We start from the raw sequence: 20,017 nt of genomic DNA, 5'->3' as shown, positions 1-20,017 counted from the left end.
AAGAAGGCAGGTGAGGTAGGCGTAAAATACCAGCTCTATTTCAACAGAAAAACTCAACAACGACGGTTCTTTAACTGCGTTGGAATCTGCCATCAGTAGAGCGCGTGATGCCGGGTGATGGAACACTAGTTGGAACACTCGTCACAACACACTCGTCACAGCACACTCGTCACAACACACTCGTCACAACACACTCGTCACAACGCACTCGTCACAACGCACTCGTCACAACACACTCGTCACAACACACTCGTCACAACACACTCGTCACAACACACTCGTCACAACAGACTCGTCTCAACACACTCGTCACAACACACTCGTTACAACAGCATTTGATGTCTTCGATTACACTGAACACAAACTGGCTTCGCACATCAGAAACGCAAGCGACTCAATGGCAGCGCTAAAGGTTCCTCGACATGCAAGCCAGGAAACTGCAGTGTCTGCTGGACCCTCGCTAGTTTTTAGTGTCAGAACGTGTCCATGCTGGCTCGCCAAAAAATAAATCCTGTCAACTCATTGGCGAGGCAGAATAATGCAAATTATCTCAACATGGAGAAGTATTTCCTCCTGAAGACCAAATCTAAATAGGCTATAGGTAGGTAACTAAATTTTGACAAACGGGAAAGGGCCCATGAAATATTTCACTCATCACGCAAAGCTTGAATTTCAAGAAAAATAAAAAAATGTGTGTGTGTTGTAGCAACCGCCTCAATACTTCTCAACACTGCTTCAGGGATGTGTTGGGGCCGATGCAGAGGGCTATGGCCAAATCCAATACCTCGCAATCAACCGGCCAAAGATCATCGTCATTGGTGTCGAATATAGCACACTTTCCAAGGGGATTGTCACTGCTACCAGCATGGATGGTATTGTTCTGGCCGTCGGGAAGCCAGCGGTAGTAGCCCCCTTCTCCACGCTGCGTGTTGACCCAGGCATCTAAGTCAGATATATATTAATCATTACTTAGCACCTGTTAATCAATGAAATTGATCAGTGACACTTGTCTACCATAGTCTTTTTTAGTTTTAGCCAATTCAAAAGTAGTATATGAAAGGGATGGAAAGGACGGATGGAAGTTGAGTAGTTTGAGGACAATGGAACTTGAGTTGAATTGGCTTGGGGGCCTAGTGCTTGTAACCCAAAAGGGCTCTTTAAGATATGAGTGAAGGATGGATGGGAGGATGATGGTTCATTATTAACATTATTTACATATCAGAGTAGTATTAAGCAAAAATAGATTATGTGCACTCTCCACATACATAAGTTTAGCATTTTAAAAATAATTGAGCGTGTTATTATTTTTTCGACAGAGATAATATGATGAAGGCGAAAGTGATGATCGGGTGATGATGATGTGGGTAGATTCTAAGGTAAATGGGTCACGCGATACACAAGAGGGAGGTTGGGTAGGCAGCAATTATTCTGATAAAAGGCATTTACTCTCGTCATTACTCTGAGTCATTCTCGGTGATATCGTCAGTCAGTAATCGTATTATGGATACCTGCACTATTACACGTTCATTTTTAAGTAACTTTCAAGTGCGACATGTTCCCGCGTGTAGATGCTTTTAGTTTGGGTGAGTAGTGGATATGTGTACAAGGGTAGAGGGGGTGGCTAATGCCTGTGATTTGGAACTTTCGAATCGCCGGTGCTGCTTTGCAATGATGTCTTGAAGACGAAGGTAATTAAGTTGGTTGAAAAGCTTTGGGTCATTTATTTTGAGGGCGGACCTGGTTGACTGTGGAAGACTGTGGTGGTCTGGTGGTGTTCAATTTCTGGTGGTGTTCAATCATTGTTCGTGCACTGCTCTTTAGGTTATAAAGTCGTACCGGTGTGTGCTTTTGATAAATATTATGGCTTTGACTTGACTTTCTGCCGTTGTTTTATGTATGCTCTTGATAATGTGCATAAGGGTATTAGGGTAAATGGGAGATGATCTTACAAATGCAAGAATAATGGGCGTTTTGTGTTGGGAGGGAAGAGGATACACGGAATTTGTGTATCTTTGGTAGGTTTGTGACAGCTGTTGCTTTTCAGCTGATTGTTATCTGGGCCCGAGGACCACGTTGTGTTAAGTTTAAGCCTAAGACTGTTCCTTTGATCATGTATGGTCAGTGGGTGATGTCTATGAAAATTTCTGATGTGTTCCCCTCCTGATAGGTATGATTTTAAATTTATTTCTGTTCGCCTTAATGAGCTATCTTGTACTTGTTTTTATATATGTCTTACTTACGTGGCTGAAGCCTGCAATTTTTTGTTATGTCATCAACAAACGCAAGGTATTTTTGGTTAGTGGTAGGGAGAGGTGGGTAGTAGTAGTTCACCGCCTTATGGCCCTACTGGAGGAGTGAGCTGGCATAGATATGATATAAGTATAGTATACATGGACTGGGGGTAGGAGGAAACCTGTAAGGGTGGATCCACAACTTCCTTACAAATACGTAGATTACAAGCTGTCGCAATTGGAAACTCTAAATCGAGAAAAGCGAGGGTGAAAAGCGGAGTGCCGCAAGGCTCAGTGCTTGGACCGATCCTCTTCCTCATTCCTATCGCCGATATCGACTCGGAGCTTATCCATGCATGTACATCGTCATTTGCGGATGATACAAGAATGCTGATGAAGATCACAGAGAACCTAGCCTGCGAGAGGTAACAGGATGACTTGTCGACAATCTATGATTGGGTTATAGTGAATAATATGCAATTTACCGGCACCAAGTTCAAAGTAATGAGATACAGAGTTGGCACCGAGACCGTGATGCCACACCGCTACTTGACATCGGATGGCACAGATATTGAAGAGAACTTGTTCTAGATCTCGGAGTGTTGATGTGTACTGAAGCCACGTTCGATGACCACATCGATGAAATAGTTGCGCGAGGGAGACAAGGGATGGGATGGATCTGGCAGACATTTCGAACAAGAGAAGCAGCGCAAATGATTACACTCTTCAGAGCCCTAGTGCTCCCCAATCTTGAATACTGCTGTAAGCTTTGGGCGCCGCTCAAAGCGGATGCGGTACGGAAACTGGAGGCAGTGCAGCGGACCTTTACGTACAGGATCAGTGGCATGAGGGAGCTGGACCTGAACTATACTGGGAAAGGCTGAAACACCTGAGACTGTACTTACTGGAGAGGAGATGAGAGAGGTATATCATACTGTACACTTGGAAGATGATAACTTGACTGGCTCCCAATTTTTAATGTGAGACCTCCAGAATTGTGACGTATTATTACGAAAGGAAGGGGAGACTGTGCAGGATTCCCCGTTTAATAACCGTGCCTCGGCCAGAGTACAAACTTTTCGTGAGGGATCACTGTCAGTGGTAGGACCAAGGCTGCGTAACGCCCTACCAAAGGTGCTGAGACGAGGGGAGTTTACCCTTGCGACTTTCAAGAGGTAACTGGATAAGTTTCTGAAGAAGATCCCGGATTGTCCAGTTAAGGGAAACTACCCTCAGTAAGTGACAAGCAACAGCATCTTGCATCAGCTGGCTCTTAGGAGGGCAAACAGACGGAACACATCCAACGTTACATCCGGGACCCGATGGCGGGGTTACCTGCCTACCGACAACTTGGACACGGAGGACGACGAAAGCGGATCATCAGCTTGACCATGGAGTGAGAAGTCCTAAACTAATCATAAGGTCATAATTAAGGTGGTGTGTGTGGAAGATGCTGAGGGGAGCCTTCTCGGCAATTACCATTAGAGAACTTCCGCCCCATTAAAAACATTAAAACAGTTAGCCCCAGATACCACTGAGATGAATTTGAAAACCTTGTTTGTACTCTAAGCAGTTGGGTTATTCCTGTGTTGGATAAGGTGTATACAATTATTCAGGGTAAATGATAGACGATCTTGCAAAAGTTAGTCATAAGGTACGTTCTATGTTGGGTGAGTGGTGTTACGAGGGCCATTCAGAAACTGGATACGTTTTGTAATAAAACAAAAACTAGGTACAGTAAAAATATTTTATTATATACACCTGAAAGAGTTACTAAAATGCTATTTTTCTACATAGTCACCAAACAAATTAAGGCACTTATCGTAGCGGTGGACAATCTTCGAAATTCCTTCGTCATTGAAATCCGCCGCTCGACCTCACAAGGCAAATAGAACTGCAGAACTTCTTGACTTATTCAAATGGAACATTATCCCAAATCCACCCTACAGTCGCGACCTAGCACCGAATGATTTTCCCTTGTTCCCGAAGATGAAGAACTGGCTAGCGACACAACGTTTTGATGACGACGGCAAACTCCAGGCGTGGGACACTGAGTGGCGGCGATCGCAGGCGGCAAATTTCTTTGAAAAAGGAATTTCTAAGCTTGTCCACCGATACGATAAGTGCCTTAATTTCTTTTGTGACTATGTAGAAAAGTAGCATTTTATTCACTATTTAGATATATATAATAAAATATTTTTCCTGTACCTAGTTTTCGTTTTATTACAAAATGTTCCCTAGTTAATGAATAGCCCTCGTAAAATCTTTTGTGTAGATTGGTAGAGGCATTGCTTTCCTAGCTCTTATTTAGGGCCTAAAACCGTGTGAAGTGTAGTGCAATCCTCAGACCATTCCTTTCTCTGTGCAAGGGTAGCTCGTGTTGTCAATAAATATGTCAGGTATTGTGCGCCCGGAGATAGAGATGCCTATAAACTTGATTCTGTTTGTCCTGATGAGCCATTCATTTTCGACTGTATTTTTATATTGAATGGCGTTTTGTGCCTGCTTTACTGCATATTAGTGAGGTATCGTCCAGCTATTATCTGTGTAATGTCGTCTGCAAATGCTATGTACTCCGTTTTGGGGATTGGCGGTGGGATTTCGTGGGTGTAAAAGCTGTATAGGGTGGGTGAAAGACAAGCCTCATAAGGGACACGTGAGTGTAGTTGTAGAGCGGGACTTATGTGACAACCTATAATTATGGATGCAGGTTACCTGTTGATGAGATACCCTGCTTACTGTTTTTTTAAATGACGGGTGCATGGAGATTGAGTTGAATTAATTTTTGTGCCAGTCCGGTGTGCCAGATCTTGTCGAAGGCCTTGGTCACATGCCTGAGCATTAAATCTGTAGTGCGTCTTTGTGTAAGGTGTATGGCAAGTGTTTCGAGGGATGTTGCTAATGTTATGTGGATCCCTCGGTGTTTCCTAAATCCGTGTTGTCTAGTGTCGTGTGTGTTTTGGATGGTGAGATATTCGTATAATCTGTTGTTTGACATTTTATCTATGAGCTTCCCGTGCATATCTAGAGGTTAGATTGGTCTGCAGTTTTGGACTTGTGAGGGACACTGTCCCTCACAAGTCCCTGTTTTATTCGTTGCGTTGTAGCTGGTTGTATGGTTTTAGGTTTAGGGAGGAAAATCATTGTGGCGTGTTTGAGCGAGCCTGGAAAATAGCCGTCATTTTTACTGATTTGCATATCAGTCAAAAATGACAAATGAAAAATAAATTTGCATATCAGTCGAATGCATATTCATATGCATTTGTATAATGCATATGAATAGCAGGTAGTGTTTCATTTTTTGGGAGATGTTTGAGTGTTTTTTCAAATGTTTTTAGAGCTTGCTGAAGTTCCTTAATGGTAACTGGTAGGAAGTTTACAGAGTGAAGTCGAGTAAGGTGGCCGTAACTGTATGGATGAATGAGGTGTGTATTCTTGTTTACGTGGTCTTGAATGGTGTGGAGGTGTTCAATGTCAAATTCTTCGTTGTCGATGGTCGATGTCATTCTGTGTGAATATGTCTTGCCAGTGCTTGCGGAAAATGGGTTCTTTTTGCTCTGATGTGTCGTTTTGTATACTGTTTTTCGGTATTTGACGGCTTGTTTTTTGTTAGAACCCAGTATGCGTATTAAAGGAAGACCAAAACTTTTGGGGACTTGTTTGTGTTTACGAAATGTTGATGAGGTCTTGCCATCTTTGTGTTCTGAGGTGTCTGTATGCAGTGTGTGGTTGTTGGCGTGGGGCTATGAGTTGTTTGTTGAGTGCTTTTGATGGGCCGTAGGTGAGAAAAGTGTGAAAGAGTGACATAATATTGTGCTTGTATGGGTAATGTTTCGTTAGTGGGCTTGATACCAAGAATGATGCGATGTGTTATTGTGAGGATCGAACTTTCAGTAGCGTTCTGTCTGTATTTTGTATAATTTTTCCAAGGGCTTATCTATTTCTCCTAGTGTGGGGTTGGATGGTACGAGTCTGTATGCAGTAATAGGGTTTATTTGTATAAGGTGCAGTTTGTTCTATGGAAGGAACTACGTGGGCAAATGGAAGTTCGTATGAGGTTTTGCGTTATGGTGGGTATAATGGGAATGTGATCGGAGGGTGTGATGTGTCATTGTTGAGTGTTAACTGAGATCGCGAGCCTGTCCGTGTGGAAGTTGTCGTGTACTATTGCTCAGCTGATACTATTCTATCGCTATTATGAGATACTATTTTATTACTATTGCTCCACCGGCGTGTATTGTATTGTCTATGTTGCAGCTGTGGACGTTGTAATTGAATATATTGGGCAGAGTATTGTTTTCAGTAGAGAAGTGATCGTTATTCGTTGATTCAGTTAAGTTCGAGCCGTGGTCGAGAGTGGACGCTCGTGTTCGTGGTCCCAAATTTTTACCTTTTCCAAGCCGTTTCGGAACTCTTTTCGCATGTAATTTATATGATTCGTGTCAGAGAATGACCGAATTTCAGTGAAGTCTGTGAAAGAGAGTGCGAATATAAAGAACAAGCCTGTATTAAGTGTTTTTTTTCATCTTGAATTAACGCGGGCTTTTAGAGTCGGTGAGGGTTGCGTTGCAGCGAGTGAGGGAAATTTGTGCACTGTGTCACAAACGCAGGACAACACAGCCTTTGTTTCTTGTTCAAGCTCTGCCTACAACTACCCTGAACACCTTACCCCCGCTGACCCCACCACATTCTGTAAGCCGCTAACTCTCAGAGGGTAACCGAATTTTTACTCACTCTGGAAATTTGCACAATTTTTACTCAACTTGACTCAGTTTTTAACTTGTATTTTTTTATCTCTTGCATTTCATGATGGCTGGACAGAGAGGAAAGATTAAGTAGAAGGCCTCTAGTTCAGTTAAATGAAATGCGAAGATCAAATCACATAATGAGCGAGAAGAAGTTTGTAAATTTTGCAATTAAGCTGGCTTCGGTTAGCGTCGACGACGCTACAGTGGCCTGTGATCGTTGCGGGGTTATCATCTGTCACAATTGCGCTAAGTTGAGCATGACGGATTGCTCAGTTATTTGCAGAAACGAGACAGTACACTGGTATTGCCAGGACTGCCAAGAACCTACGCTCAGCGCTGTAAACAGCGAAAAAATTGTGGAAGAGAAGTGCTCTTCTATGTTCTCTCTCTTTAAGGCTGAAATGGAAGAAACTGTCAAGAAAGAGTCGAAAAAGAGAGCAGAAATGGAAGAAAACCACAAGAAAGAGTTGAGCTTGTTGCGTAGCGAATTACACTCGCCACGAAACGAGCTGGTGGAAATGAAAGCTCATCTACACAAAATAAAAAATAGCGATAACACAAAAGGTAAGAGCCACAAAGAGGTCATCTCTGATCTCGCCAGCGAGAGCACTCGTGAGCTGCTGGATAGAGAGATAAGACGACTTAACCTTGTTTGGATTAGCGTCGAAAGCAATGCTTCAGGCGCTGTGTTTATTACCGATTGTTGTGGAAAGGCACTTTTAACGTCGTTGTGAATATAACAGCATGCAAGAGGCTGCGATCGAAAGACTCTACCACCTGTAGATCGCTGCTGGTGACTGCAGGATACAGCCCAGGTCGGACATGTGCTCAAGGCTGCGAGAAAACTAAGTGAATTCCCAGAGTTTAATTCAGTCTTTGTGAAGAAGGATGCTACCCTTTCAGAGAGAGCGGATTTTCGCAAGAAATTCCAGGAGAAAATCATTCGGAATAGCATAGAAACTCAGGTCAATCACTACCACGATGTCAAGATAACACCGGCCGCCTGCGGTCAGACAGCGGAGCTGGAAGACAAGTAAGAAGTCATGTCCATAGATCCAGGCCTGTAAATAATGTAAGAAGTAACCGCATACATCAAAATGAAAGTGCACAAAAAGTTTTAAAATGTTTTTACACGAACTTGGATTACGTTTTAAACAAAAAAAAATAAATTGTAAACTATGATCGCAAACGAGTGCATAGACATTATTTGTAGTACAGAAACACTCCCTAAGAATCAGGGGGGGGGGAAATTGTACTTGTTGAATTTCATTTGCATGGTTTTGATGGTTTTCGTAAGTTGAATGAAGAGCAGTGCAGTAGAGGTGTAGCTCTGTGGGTTAGAACCTCTTACGCGACCCAGGAAGTAAAGTTATCTGCAAAGAATCAATCAGCTACAGAATCAGTGTGATGCGAACTTTCTCTGAAAGGCAAAGATAGCTTCCTCATATGCGTCGTGTATCACCAACACTTTGATCGTTGGTAATTTTAATCATCCAGAACTAGACTGGACAGAAGAATCCTCTCCAAGGGATGGAAATCACCCAGCATCCTTGTACATGGAGTCTGAGAGGCTCCTTCCTAGTCCAGCAGGTTACAAAGCCAACCCATTATAGGAGTAAACAGACTCCCAATATTGCAGACCTGGTGTTTACTAGTGATAATCAATGTCAGATGAGCTTCGTCACCAGGCTCCATTGGGCAAAAGCCATCACCGATCATTGTTTTTCAGTATTAAGTGCTGTAACGGAAAAGACGCCTCGGAAGCGCGGGAGCATTTGAATTTTGCGAGAAGCGACTATGATAAATTCCGTGAAGCAGTGAATGCAGCGAATATTTCGAACCGTATTAAGGACATAGTATAGTATCTTCGGCATTAAAGAATAGGCCTGGATAGGCCTGTCGCCGATTCTTGTACTTTTCTTGACTAGACTGGTCTTTTGATCAAATCTTTTCAACGAACGGTAGATTTAAAATCGCTTGTACATAGATATCAGTTGTTCCGTAGGGTACGAGGCATTTTAAGACTAAACATATATATGCTCCTGCACGTCCTTGTCTAGTCTGTTCGTGAACGAGTTCATACTCGGAGCGTCAACAATATCTTCAGGGAGGCTGTTCCACATGTCGGTGACTCGAAGCAAGAAGAAATGTTGTCTCGTGGATAAGTTGCACCGCAGTTTTTTTAGTTTATAGCTGTGGCCCCTGGTGTTGGTTCTTGTTTCAAAATCTAGTAATCCTTCTGGGATCTTGTACAAACCATGAGTATACTTGTATACTTCAATGAGGTTTCCACGCAGGCGACGATAACGGAGACTGGGAAGCTTCATAATCTTCAATCTTTCTTCATAAGACTTGCCCTTTAATCCTGGAATTATCCGTGTTGAACGTCTTTCAACACTCTCAACTAAATTTTTGTCCTTTTCAAGTCTCGGTGACCACACAACGTTTCCAAACTCTAGGTTCTGGTGCACGACAGAGGTAAACAACAGCTTCATCATTTCGATATCTAGGTACTCGTAGGAGCGTCTGACCAGCCCAAGCAGTTTATTGGATGTATTAACTTGCGTTTCAATATGCCTATAAAATTTTAGCTCCTTGTCAACACAAACTCCAAGATCTTTTTCCACGCAAGACTTCTCAATCATAACCCTCTCGTTGCAACCATGTCTTCTCATGCTGTAAGCTTGCTGTTCATTGTTCTTGCCGAGGTGAAGTACTTTACACTTGTCAGCTTTGAAACGCAGCTGCCACGCATCAGCCTAGTCAACTAAACTATCAAGATCATTTTGCAGTTGCATCTTATTTGACGCATCCTAAACTGTATTATAAACTTTTGTGTCATTGGCATACATGGAGCACACGCTTGACACTATTTCTGGTAGATCGTTTATAAAAGCGACGAACAAAACAGGTCCAAGAACGCTTCCTTGCGGTACGCCACTGCGCACAGTTACCCAGTCTGATACGGTTCCGTTAATGCTGACACGTTGTCTTCTGCCTACTAGGAAATTCCTGATCATTTGGAGTACATTTCCCTCTATTCCCAAAGAATTCACTTTAAGTAACAGTCGCTCATGCGGAACACTATCAAATAGACTCCTGCGTCTCGAAATAATTTTCTCGAAATGAACCGGGACAGACGAAACGAGACGAAAAAATTCCGGGAAAAAATAACGGGACAGAGGGTAAAATTTGTCCCGGAATAAACGTATGAACCGAGATAAGACTACTGTCCCGGACTTTAAACTTGTGTCCCGGTAAATTATGAACCGGGACGAGACAGACAGATTTGAAACGAGACATAACGAGACGAGACGAGATTTGTCTTAATTATTTAAGAAAAAACAAGTTTTTCGACTACGTTACGAATCATTTCGAAAACATGGGTTGAAGAATGACAAGTTAGCCCTTTATTGCTAATAGGGCCATAGACAGTTACCAGTTAAATTGAGTTAATTGCAGATTTAGCAAAATTTGTCTGACTAACTGACATGGAAGTTAATTAGAGGTCCGACAAACACCGCAAACCTGTCGATGTATGCATGGCTGAGTATTGAGTCAAAAATGTTACTATTAAGTCTTAACTAAGGCTTCCATGGCAGTTATTGAAACCTTACGAATATGAGTCGAGTTTATTACGCGTTCGCAACGAGTTCAGGCGCCATGAAGCGCATGGGGAGTAGGGACGCAGTGTCTAGATTAGTCGGCCAATTAGTAGACATTGGAGTGGAGTCCTGGTAAGATATTCCTAATAATACTAAAGCTAGTATTAGATTATCTCTGCCCTTAGTAAAATTTTTTGCTACGCCTCCAGGAAATCTTCAAAATTGCGCAGTTTCCTGAATTGTTATCAAACACATGGGCTTGTTTAACGTTATTTAGAAAGGATACCATGGACATTTCGAGTTCTTTTTTGAAGATCAAACTGTTATATTTTTTCCAACTTAAATTTTGTTGTATTTTAAAATGTTGTTGATATTTCTTTCCAAACTTTTTGTTGAAGGAGATTGCTTAAGGCAAGATCGATGAATCTGGTTCTGTGATTGAGCTGGAGGCTAATCAAAGTCTGTCCAGTCAGCCGATGTCACCAGCTACAGCTAGTATGGCCTCCTCCAAACCATCATAGAACACAATTTTTGAAAAAAATGTGTTTTTCCATTTTTATTTGCCTGTCAAGATTAATTCCATATTAAACCACAACATGTATTCGTAGAAAAAATCATTTCAATTGCCGAGCTCCAATCAGAATAGTAAAAGGATACGTCTCAAGTTATTATATAAATGCAGAGGTGGGCAGTAGCGCGCTACATGTAGCGGCAGCTAATAGCGGCCGCTACATTTTCAGTAGCGGTGGCGGTAGCGGTAGCGGCGCTACATTTAAGCAATTGTAGCGGTAGCGCCCGCTTCATATTTAAGTAGCGATACGAGGTGTTGCCGCTACAGCGCTACCGCTACATTTATAGATTATCCCTTTAGATTTTACTTAATAGTATTAAACAGAGCTGGGCAGCGCTACTTTGAAATGTAGCGGCGCTACCGCTACCGCTACATGCTCTTAATGTAGCAGGCGCTACCGCTACCGCTACACCCACTAGATTGTAGCGAGCGATACCGCTACAGTAAAATGTAGCGCCGCTACATTAGCCGCTACAATGGCCAAAATTATTAGAAATCTCTAAATATTTATTGTTCTGCCATTGGGATTTACTCATAAACATTTAATGATAATAAAACATTTTCAAAACATCAATGCAACTTTATTGCAATTAACCTTACCGTACTATTACGGGTTAGATACAGTAAATAAAAGTTACAGTTATTTTTTTGTTCTACCTTCCCTACATGGATGTGTACTTTAATCTACTAATCTAAAAATTTATCCACGTATACATATAAAAAATCAGTCTTTTATTTGTATATATATATATATATGTGGATTATTTTTGAGATTGGTAGATTAAAGTAGACATCCATGTAGGGAAGATGAAACATAAAAATAACTGTGTAAAAATAACTGTATAAGCAAACTGTAACATGAAAAAATACCTGTAAGTGGTAACTGGTAACAACTTTACAAGTAACAACTAACATGTTGACAGTAGTAACAGGCCGAAGTTGACAACATTACACCGAAATCTTTTGTGCAGTTTTATTCTGTAATTTATATTATGTATGTATCATGCTGGTTTTTAAATAATATTTAATATTATTAAGTAAAATCTAAAGGCTTTATCTATAAATGTAGCGGTAGCGCTGTAGCGGCAAAACATCGTATCGCTACTTCAATATGTAGCGGGCTACCGTTACCGCTACTGAAAATGTAGCGGCCACTAGTAGCGGCCGCTACATGTAGCGCGCTACTGCCCACCTCTGGTATTAAATATTATTTAAAAACCAGCATGAAACATACATAATATAAATTACAGAATACGGGAGATTTCGGTGTAATGTTGTCAACCTCAGTCTGTTAATAGTGTCATGTTAGTTGTTACCAGAGGTGGGCAGTAGCGCGCTACATGTAGCGGCTGCTACATTTTCGGTAGCGGTAGCGGCGCTGCATTTAAGCAATTGTAGCGGTAGCGCCCGCTACATTTTGAGCATGTAGCGGTAGCGGCCACTACATTTCAAAGTAGCGCTGCCCAGCTCTGTAAAAATGTATGATGGTAAGCCAAAGTTTACACCACATCAATAATTGATTCGTCTCGTTATGTCTCGTTAAAATGGCTATAAATTCCGGGAAATTTTAAGGTACCTATTTTAACCGGGATGTCTCGTCTCGTCTCGGTATCGTCCCGAAATTCCTACGGAGGGCTGAAAATTGTCCCGGTTTTTATTGCGAACCGGGACAGAGCCTGTTGTCACGTCTCGTCTCGGATAAAAAAAAAACCAAACGCAGGAGTCTACTATCAAATGCCTTGGCAAAATCGAGGTACAGTGCATCCACCGGCACCCTTTCGTCCAGCAGGCGAGTCCAATTATTCAAGGTAGACAGGAGACTAATGGTGCATGATCTGCCAGCAATAAAGCCATGCTGATAGTCTGATAGAAGATGGTTAACAGTCAAGTGATCGATAATCCCATCCCTCATAACCGATTCCATCACCTTACACACAACACTTGTGAGACTTACAGGACAGTAGTTACCTGGGTTACTTCTGTCACCTTTTTTGAACAAGAGTGTCACTTGGGCTTCTTTCCAGTCGGCCGGCAAAGTCCCTTTGATTAAGATTTTCCTAAAGAATACTGTTAAAGGGCCGGCCAGGAAGGTTGCTGAATCGTTGAGCAATCTAGGGTGGAAACCGTCTGATCCAGATGACTGGGATTCAGGGAGACCAGACGCTTGAGAACCTCCTCTTCATGTATCTTGAAACTAGTTAAGTTCGAGCCCATTGGTCGCTCCTCAATAGCTGGGATGCTGTTCAAGTCCTAATCTGTGAAGACGCTGCTAAAGAACTGATTTAGAACATTGGCCTTGCCCTCCTCAGAAGATATCTTCCGTTGATTTACATTCAAATCAGCTATACCGTCCCTTGTCTTACACTTCGAACTAGCATACAAGAAGAAGGCTTGCGGGTTCTTTTTCGAGTTTTTAGCAACGTCTTTTTCAAAAATTTTGACTGCGGTGCGACAAGCTTTTTTTAGCTTGATCTCGAGCTCGTGCATACAGGTTATACTCAGCATCGCCACGAGTTCGTAAATAAAGCTTGTAGGCTTCCTTCTTTGCCTTTAGCTTTGCTTTAACCGTATTGTTCATCCACTGTGTTTTTCTGACTCCACCGAGCTTTATCATAGGTACACACGCATCAACTGCAGACATAACTATGTTCTTGATGAATGACCAAGACTCCGCCACATTCATGTTCATGATACAGTCCGAAATGTTCGCTGCATTAACTGATTCACGATGTTTAACATAGTCGCCTTTCGCAAAGTTGAAACGTTCACGCTTCCGAGGCGTCTTTTCTGTATAGCACTTAATACTGAAAAACAATGACTGGTGGCGACTTTTGTCCAACGGAGCCTCATGGCGAAGCTCTTCTACCATTGATTCTTCACTAGTAAACACTAGGTCTAGGGTATTTGGAGTCTGATTACCTCTAAAATGGGTTGGCTTTGTGATGTGCTGGTATAAAAATGAGTCTCTCACAGACTCCATGAACAAGGATGAAGGGTGATTCTCATCCCTTGCAGAGGATTCATGTTCCCAGTCTATTTCTGGATGGTTAAAGTCACCAACGATTAACGTATGCGACCTGCTGAAAGTCATGCTTGGTAGAAGACTGTTCAGCATTTTATCGTTATCAGAGGTGATTAGGAATAGGAATAGGAATAAATTTTACATAAAATTAGGGATTGATGATAGACATAAACTCGGGATTTCGAGGGAGGAGCTCAAACCGCCTAGCTAGAGCGCTGCGCGAGACCGGCGCAGTATTTAAGAGAGAGAGCGGGCCGACCGCGAGGGAGTCCCGTTCGGGTGTTCGAGGCAGTCAGACGTATCGTGGACGCAAGTGGTCGCAAGTATCGTGAGCCTCGAGTACCGTTCAGAAGAGACCATTTTAACACGCCGTTTATAGTCGCTGTTTTTCTAATCGACGAAGTCCTGTAACTATTTGAACACCACTTATCGACGAAGATAGTTTATTCCTGAAGTCAATCGACCTGCGAATAGATTCTGGATTCACTAGAGTGGCCTGCAAGTTTCCTGAACTCCAGCGAAGAAAATACACCCCGATTGAGCGTCCAGCCTACTATAGCCGTATTCTAAGACCGCCGGCTGTCATCGAGGAGACGTCTCCAGTAACCCTCGCCCAAAGAGCTTCGTCAAGAGCCGAAAATTACCAGTCTCACAGGCAGAGATCAGATGGATTCGCGGCATTTAAGCGGTGATGTACCCATGTTAAGTTGATAAAATATAGCGTTCTCGTGTAGCCACCTTGTTCAGTCCTCACGATCTAGTTACATTTATAATTCCGTGTCTGTTAGTAACATTGTCAAAATTTTGTTGTCTCATGCCCAGCTCGGTATAGGATAGGATTTTCTTTCGGCAAGTAAACCTGGGCTCTCGTTATTGTCACCGTGCCTAAATCTGTAACTAGGTGTAGGATATAGTGCCCCTTTTTAGTATATGAAGTTTGAGATAAATGTGTGTGTCTTTCTCCTTGTTAAGTCGCACTGCCAGTGTCGAGAACCTTCCATCGCGACCTATTGACCACTCGTGCTAAAACCTGACAGTTGGATATCGAGAGAAAAGTTAATCGCGGCGATTGAAGAGATTATCATAGGTGTCGAAATAACCGGTCGAAATAACCGGAACAAAGAGAAATACTTACCGCCGAAATCGCCTATATCTACTTAAAGCATAGTCACGGTTGCAATCACTACATCACGACTAAAAGGAAAGTAGAAATAAAGTAGAAGTAGGACACGTTATATTTCTAATCACGCCTATTCGCTCTAAACCACAACAAGTCATGTACATCGAGTGGCTTCCGCCTCAGATTACTTAAAGAGTTAGCAACCATTGTAGCCGGCCCTTATATGTAATTTTTTTGAAAAAAAATCATGAACGAAGGGATCTTGCCGGCTGACTGGAAAGAAGCCCAAGTGACACCTTTGTTCAAAAGAGGCGACAAAAGCTGCCCGGGCACCTATCGCCCAGTCAGTTTGACAAGTGTGGATAATGGAATCTGTTGTGAAGGATCATTTGATTGATCATTTACCTGTTAATAATCTCCTATCAGACTGTCAACAACGATTTACTGCCGGTGCTGCACCACTAACCTCTTGACTACTTTGAACGAATGAACCAGCCTGCTAGACGAAAGGTAGCTAGTAGATGCAGAGTACCTTGATTTTGTCAAGGCTTTTGGCAGTGTCCCACATGAGCGGCTGTAGCGTAAATTGAAGTCTTTGGGAATTGAGAGTAATATACTCGAATGGATCAGAGATTTTCTAGTAGGGAGACTACAACGTGTCGTTAAAAAAGTTTGGATTTGGGGGATTATTATGGGGTATGGTTTTGATGTAGATTGTTTTGACATGTTTAGTAGATGTGGTTGAGAGTCTATCAATGGTTCAGAAGATGTCGTGAGGAATGACGTTGATTGTAGGCCTGTTGAAATTTAGTTTATCGCGTTGCAAATAGTCTGTTATATCGGAGGAGTCCACGTCCTTCACGGAGACCTCTAGTCAAAGGTTCTTTTTCCTCGTTCGGAAAGGTACCAGGGACTTCGTGGATTGGGTTGGGGTCATTGTCACTCCTAAATAGTCGAACGGATATTTTTTCGTTGAGTCCTGACTTTAAGAGGCGCAATTCCTTTTACTTTTCGTTTCTTATTTTTCATTTTTTCTGGTCGTATTAGGTGGGTGATGTGAGCTTCTGTAACTATTATAGTCAGGTTGATTTAAGTTGTATTGGTCGGAGTGAGGCTGTTTTGATGTGTTGGTCTGTTGAATTGCATGTTTGGCTATTTGCCCGTATGTCTGTCGTGTTTTTTTCATTACTTTGTCTAGTATTGTTTTTGTTTGTTAATGACGGTTTATTTCCTGTGTGGGTAGTTGGTGGTAAGTGTTCGGTGATCTTGGTGGCAGTTGCGGCATTTTTATGTGTATTGATGCACTAAGTGTATTGGTGATCGTAGGATGCGCATTCTGTGCACGATGGTGTGGAGGCGATGCATAAGTGAGTGGGATTAAATAATATTTAATTCCACAAAGCCAACCCAGAAAAAAAACACATGCACAAAATTACCAATTCGTGTACTTTGACATAAGCTTTTCTTTTATGCAAGTTTGATCAAAGGCCAGTCGACTCTGAAGTATCAAATTATCGTTCCAGAAATAATCTAACCAGCAATGCAGCAATATCTAATGGAAACGTCACAACAATCTTCTACCAAAACCAGATGAATAAAGGCCACAAAATAGATGAACGAGTCCTTCAGTCAATCATCCATAATAATATCAAGAGCACAGCGGATAATTGAAAAACAAAACTTCCCATCTACTACAAAAATAAGAAAAGTAAAAACCTTGTTATTCATAACAATCTCTGTAAAAAATCTGGACTACTTCAAGAAACTAATGTTTATAAATTCTCACGTAATAAAGAAGATTTATTGGGGTTAATGATACGTACCCTGTTAAGCTGTTTATGAAAACTGTTACCATGATCTCGGTTTGCTATCTACTCATGGCGTAGAAGAAGAGTTCCAGCGTCGAACGCACTGAAATCTATTCCTGAGATAGGACTCGAACCACAGCAGCACTGTGCCGCGCAGGCCGAATGATCCGGCAAGTCGACGCAATGAAGCTTCCAAGCCTCAGTTATCGACGTCTGCGTGGGTATACAAGTATACTCATGGTTTATACAAGGTCCCCGAAGAATTACTAGAATTTGAAACAAGAACCAACATCAGGGGCCACGGCTATAAATTAAAAAACTGCGCTGCAACTTGTTCACGCGACAACATTTCTTCTCGCTTCGAATCACCGACATGTGGAACAGCCTCCCTGATTACATCGTTGGCGCTCCGAGTATGAACGCGTTCAAGAACAGACTAGATAAAGCTATGGAAAAATATGTGTTCAGGTTTGAAATGTCTAGCTCTAGCACCATATCGAACTCGGTAGAAGTCTACAGGGTCCGCCATATTTATGGCAACGCATGTTTTTTTGTTATTTCTCAATGAAACAAACAGGTGCATGGTTTTTTAATGGAATAGCTAGTAGCCAAGAATTACCTAAACAATTCTCAGACATATTTATTCAATATGACCACCCTTATTTTTAATGACGGCCTCCAATCTACGCGGGAAAGCTTCACAGGAGACACGCAGCATTTCTTGAGGGATCAAGGCCCATTCTCGTGTCAATTTAGACTTCAAACTATCCAAAGAATCATGAGGTGTTCTGCAGACCCTACTCTCTAAAACAGCCCACACAGAAAAGTCGGGAGGATTCAAATCAGGGCTTCTTGAGGGCCTTTCATTTTTGCTAATGAACGCTGGGATGTGACCCTGAATCTAGTTTTGGGTCATGTTTGAGCCATGCGATGGGGCAGAGTCTTGTTGAAAACTCCATGGTGAGCCGTTGAAGTGTTTACGAGCCCAAGGTAAAAACACAGCTTCCAAAATGTCCGAAATGTATCGCTGACTGTTCAATTTCACTCCTGAGGGGACAAAAACGAGTGGGGACCTCCCAGTGGCGGTTACCGCGACCCAAACCATCACGAACATGGGATTTTGACGTCGTGTTGCTGTTCTGGTTGCTACAGATTCATCCCGACTCCAAACTCTGTCATTTTGACGGTTAACGCTCTGTTCAATGTCAAATTTTTTCTCGTCACTGAACACCAATTTGGGCAGCGTGCCATCCTCAATGAGATCCAGAATATGCAGGCATCTTTCGAGCCTCATTCGTTCATGACGGTCTGTTAGTTCATACCTTGTTTGCATCTTGTAAAGGGAGGTTTTGAGGTCATCTTTAAGGACTCTACGCATTGATGTCTGACTGACTCCTGCTTCTGCAGCCAATTTTGCAGCTGAGCGACGAGGGTTTCTCCTCAACTTCTCCCTCGTGTTTTTGACCTATTGTTTTGTTCGGACACTTCGTTTCCTTCCTTGACCAGGTCGATTGCATGTTTCACCAGCTTCCTTGAATTTTTTTTACCACCTTCCACACAGTTTCACGACGAATTTGGAGCTTTTTTGCAATGACTGAATAACTCTCGCCCTTTTCATGAAGGGTTACAATTACATTTCCATCTACTGCCATAAGTAATAATAAATTTAGACACCTTAGACTTCTGCAATATAAAATAGATGAATTAATAGATGATATTAAGCGTCATTATAAAATAAAAGTCTCCTAGAAACTAATTTATTTTTATATAGCAAACATCCGTTGCTATAAATATGGCTGACCCTGTAGTAGCTATTGCAAACTACCGTCAGTCTTGAAAATATCCGGTCAAATGACAAGATTTTAGATCTTCTATGAACAAGTCACGAAAAGTCCAAGATTCGGCGACAGGCCACATCAGGCCTACTCTTTAGCGCCGAAATCACTATGTTATGTTAATAAAGTGGCGTGGTCGACCGTGACAAACGCGGCCGACAGGTTGAGTAAAGCTAGTGCCGCCATGTCGCCGCGGTCTACTGCTTGCAGAATGTCTGAATCTGAAAGCACCTTCAGCACAGTGATTTCCGTTGAGTGGAGATGACGGTATGCAGACTGGAGGCGAGGCATAAGACCGGAGTTCTGAAGATGGTGGTTGTTCAGCTGTCGCGTTCCAGGAGTTTCGACAAAATTGACATGTTGGAGATGGGTCGATATGATTTGTGATCGGAAGCGTCAAGGTCTGTTTTTTTTAATAGAAGCGTAACGTAGGCTGATTTGGAGTTCATCGGAACAACACTGTTAGTGAAGCAGTGGTTGAGAAGTTCGACCAAAAAAGGTGCTAGGGTTACAACATTCCCCTCAAGTAACGACGTCTGCAGCGGATCGCTGGTTCGCTGCTTGTTAGGCAGCTCGCGCACTGCAGCGATGACGTCGCCAGCTGTGAAGCGAGTGAATTCTTGAAGCACGCAGTCACGGCGCAATTGCTGCCGGCGGAGCATCGGCCGACGACACTCGCACAGCAAAACTTTTGTTTTCAAAAACTGCATGGACTTCCTCCACGCTTACGTCAACCGAAGCCTCTATATGACATCTTCCCATAAGTATATCTATCGAACGCCACAACGCTTTAGGATCTCTGCGTTGCACGTCGATTCTCTGGCGCCAAATGACGTTTAGAATGAAAAAGGTCGACATAATTGCGCCGCTCATCTCGCCAGTTGGAATCCACAACAGCGGCAGCAGCAGGATTGCCGCGTCTGTTCGCACGGTAGACAGCCCGCTGGAGCAGTCGAACCCCCCGCTTCGAGGCTCGACATTCATCGTTGAACCATCGGTCGAAGACTCGTAGGGGTACCCGAACTGTGCGTGCAGGAATGAGGTCATCGAGTGCATATGTCAGCTCAGTATAAGAGA

The 20,017-nt window shown here is 42.6% G+C and overlaps 1 protein-coding gene across 2 annotated transcripts in view; it reads right to left on the bottom strand.

The window, feature by feature from the left end:
- Positions 1–225: 225 nt before the first annotated feature.
- Positions 226–20,017, bottom strand: part of LOC108680696 — a 46,462-nt gene continuing 26,670 nt past the window's right edge. For both annotated transcript variants that reach the window (XM_047881940.1, XM_018169582.2), the window contains one exon: positions 226–942. In XM_047881940.1, coding sequence (XP_047737896.1) covers positions 725–942 — 218 coding nt within the window. In that variant the 3' untranslated portion in view covers positions 226–724. The remainder of the gene's footprint in view (positions 943–20,017) is intronic.

This window comes from Hyalella azteca, unplaced genomic scaffold (assembly GCF_000764305.2).
Source record: "Hyalella azteca isolate HAZT.00-mixed unplaced genomic scaffold, Hazt_2.0.2 contig9179, whole genome shotgun sequence".
In the NCBI taxonomy this organism is placed as follows: Eukaryota; Metazoa; Arthropoda; class Malacostraca; order Amphipoda; family Hyalellidae; genus Hyalella; species Hyalella azteca.
The sequence above is the reverse complement of the archived record's forward strand: the minus strand, read 5'-3'. Positions and strand labels throughout refer to the sequence as shown.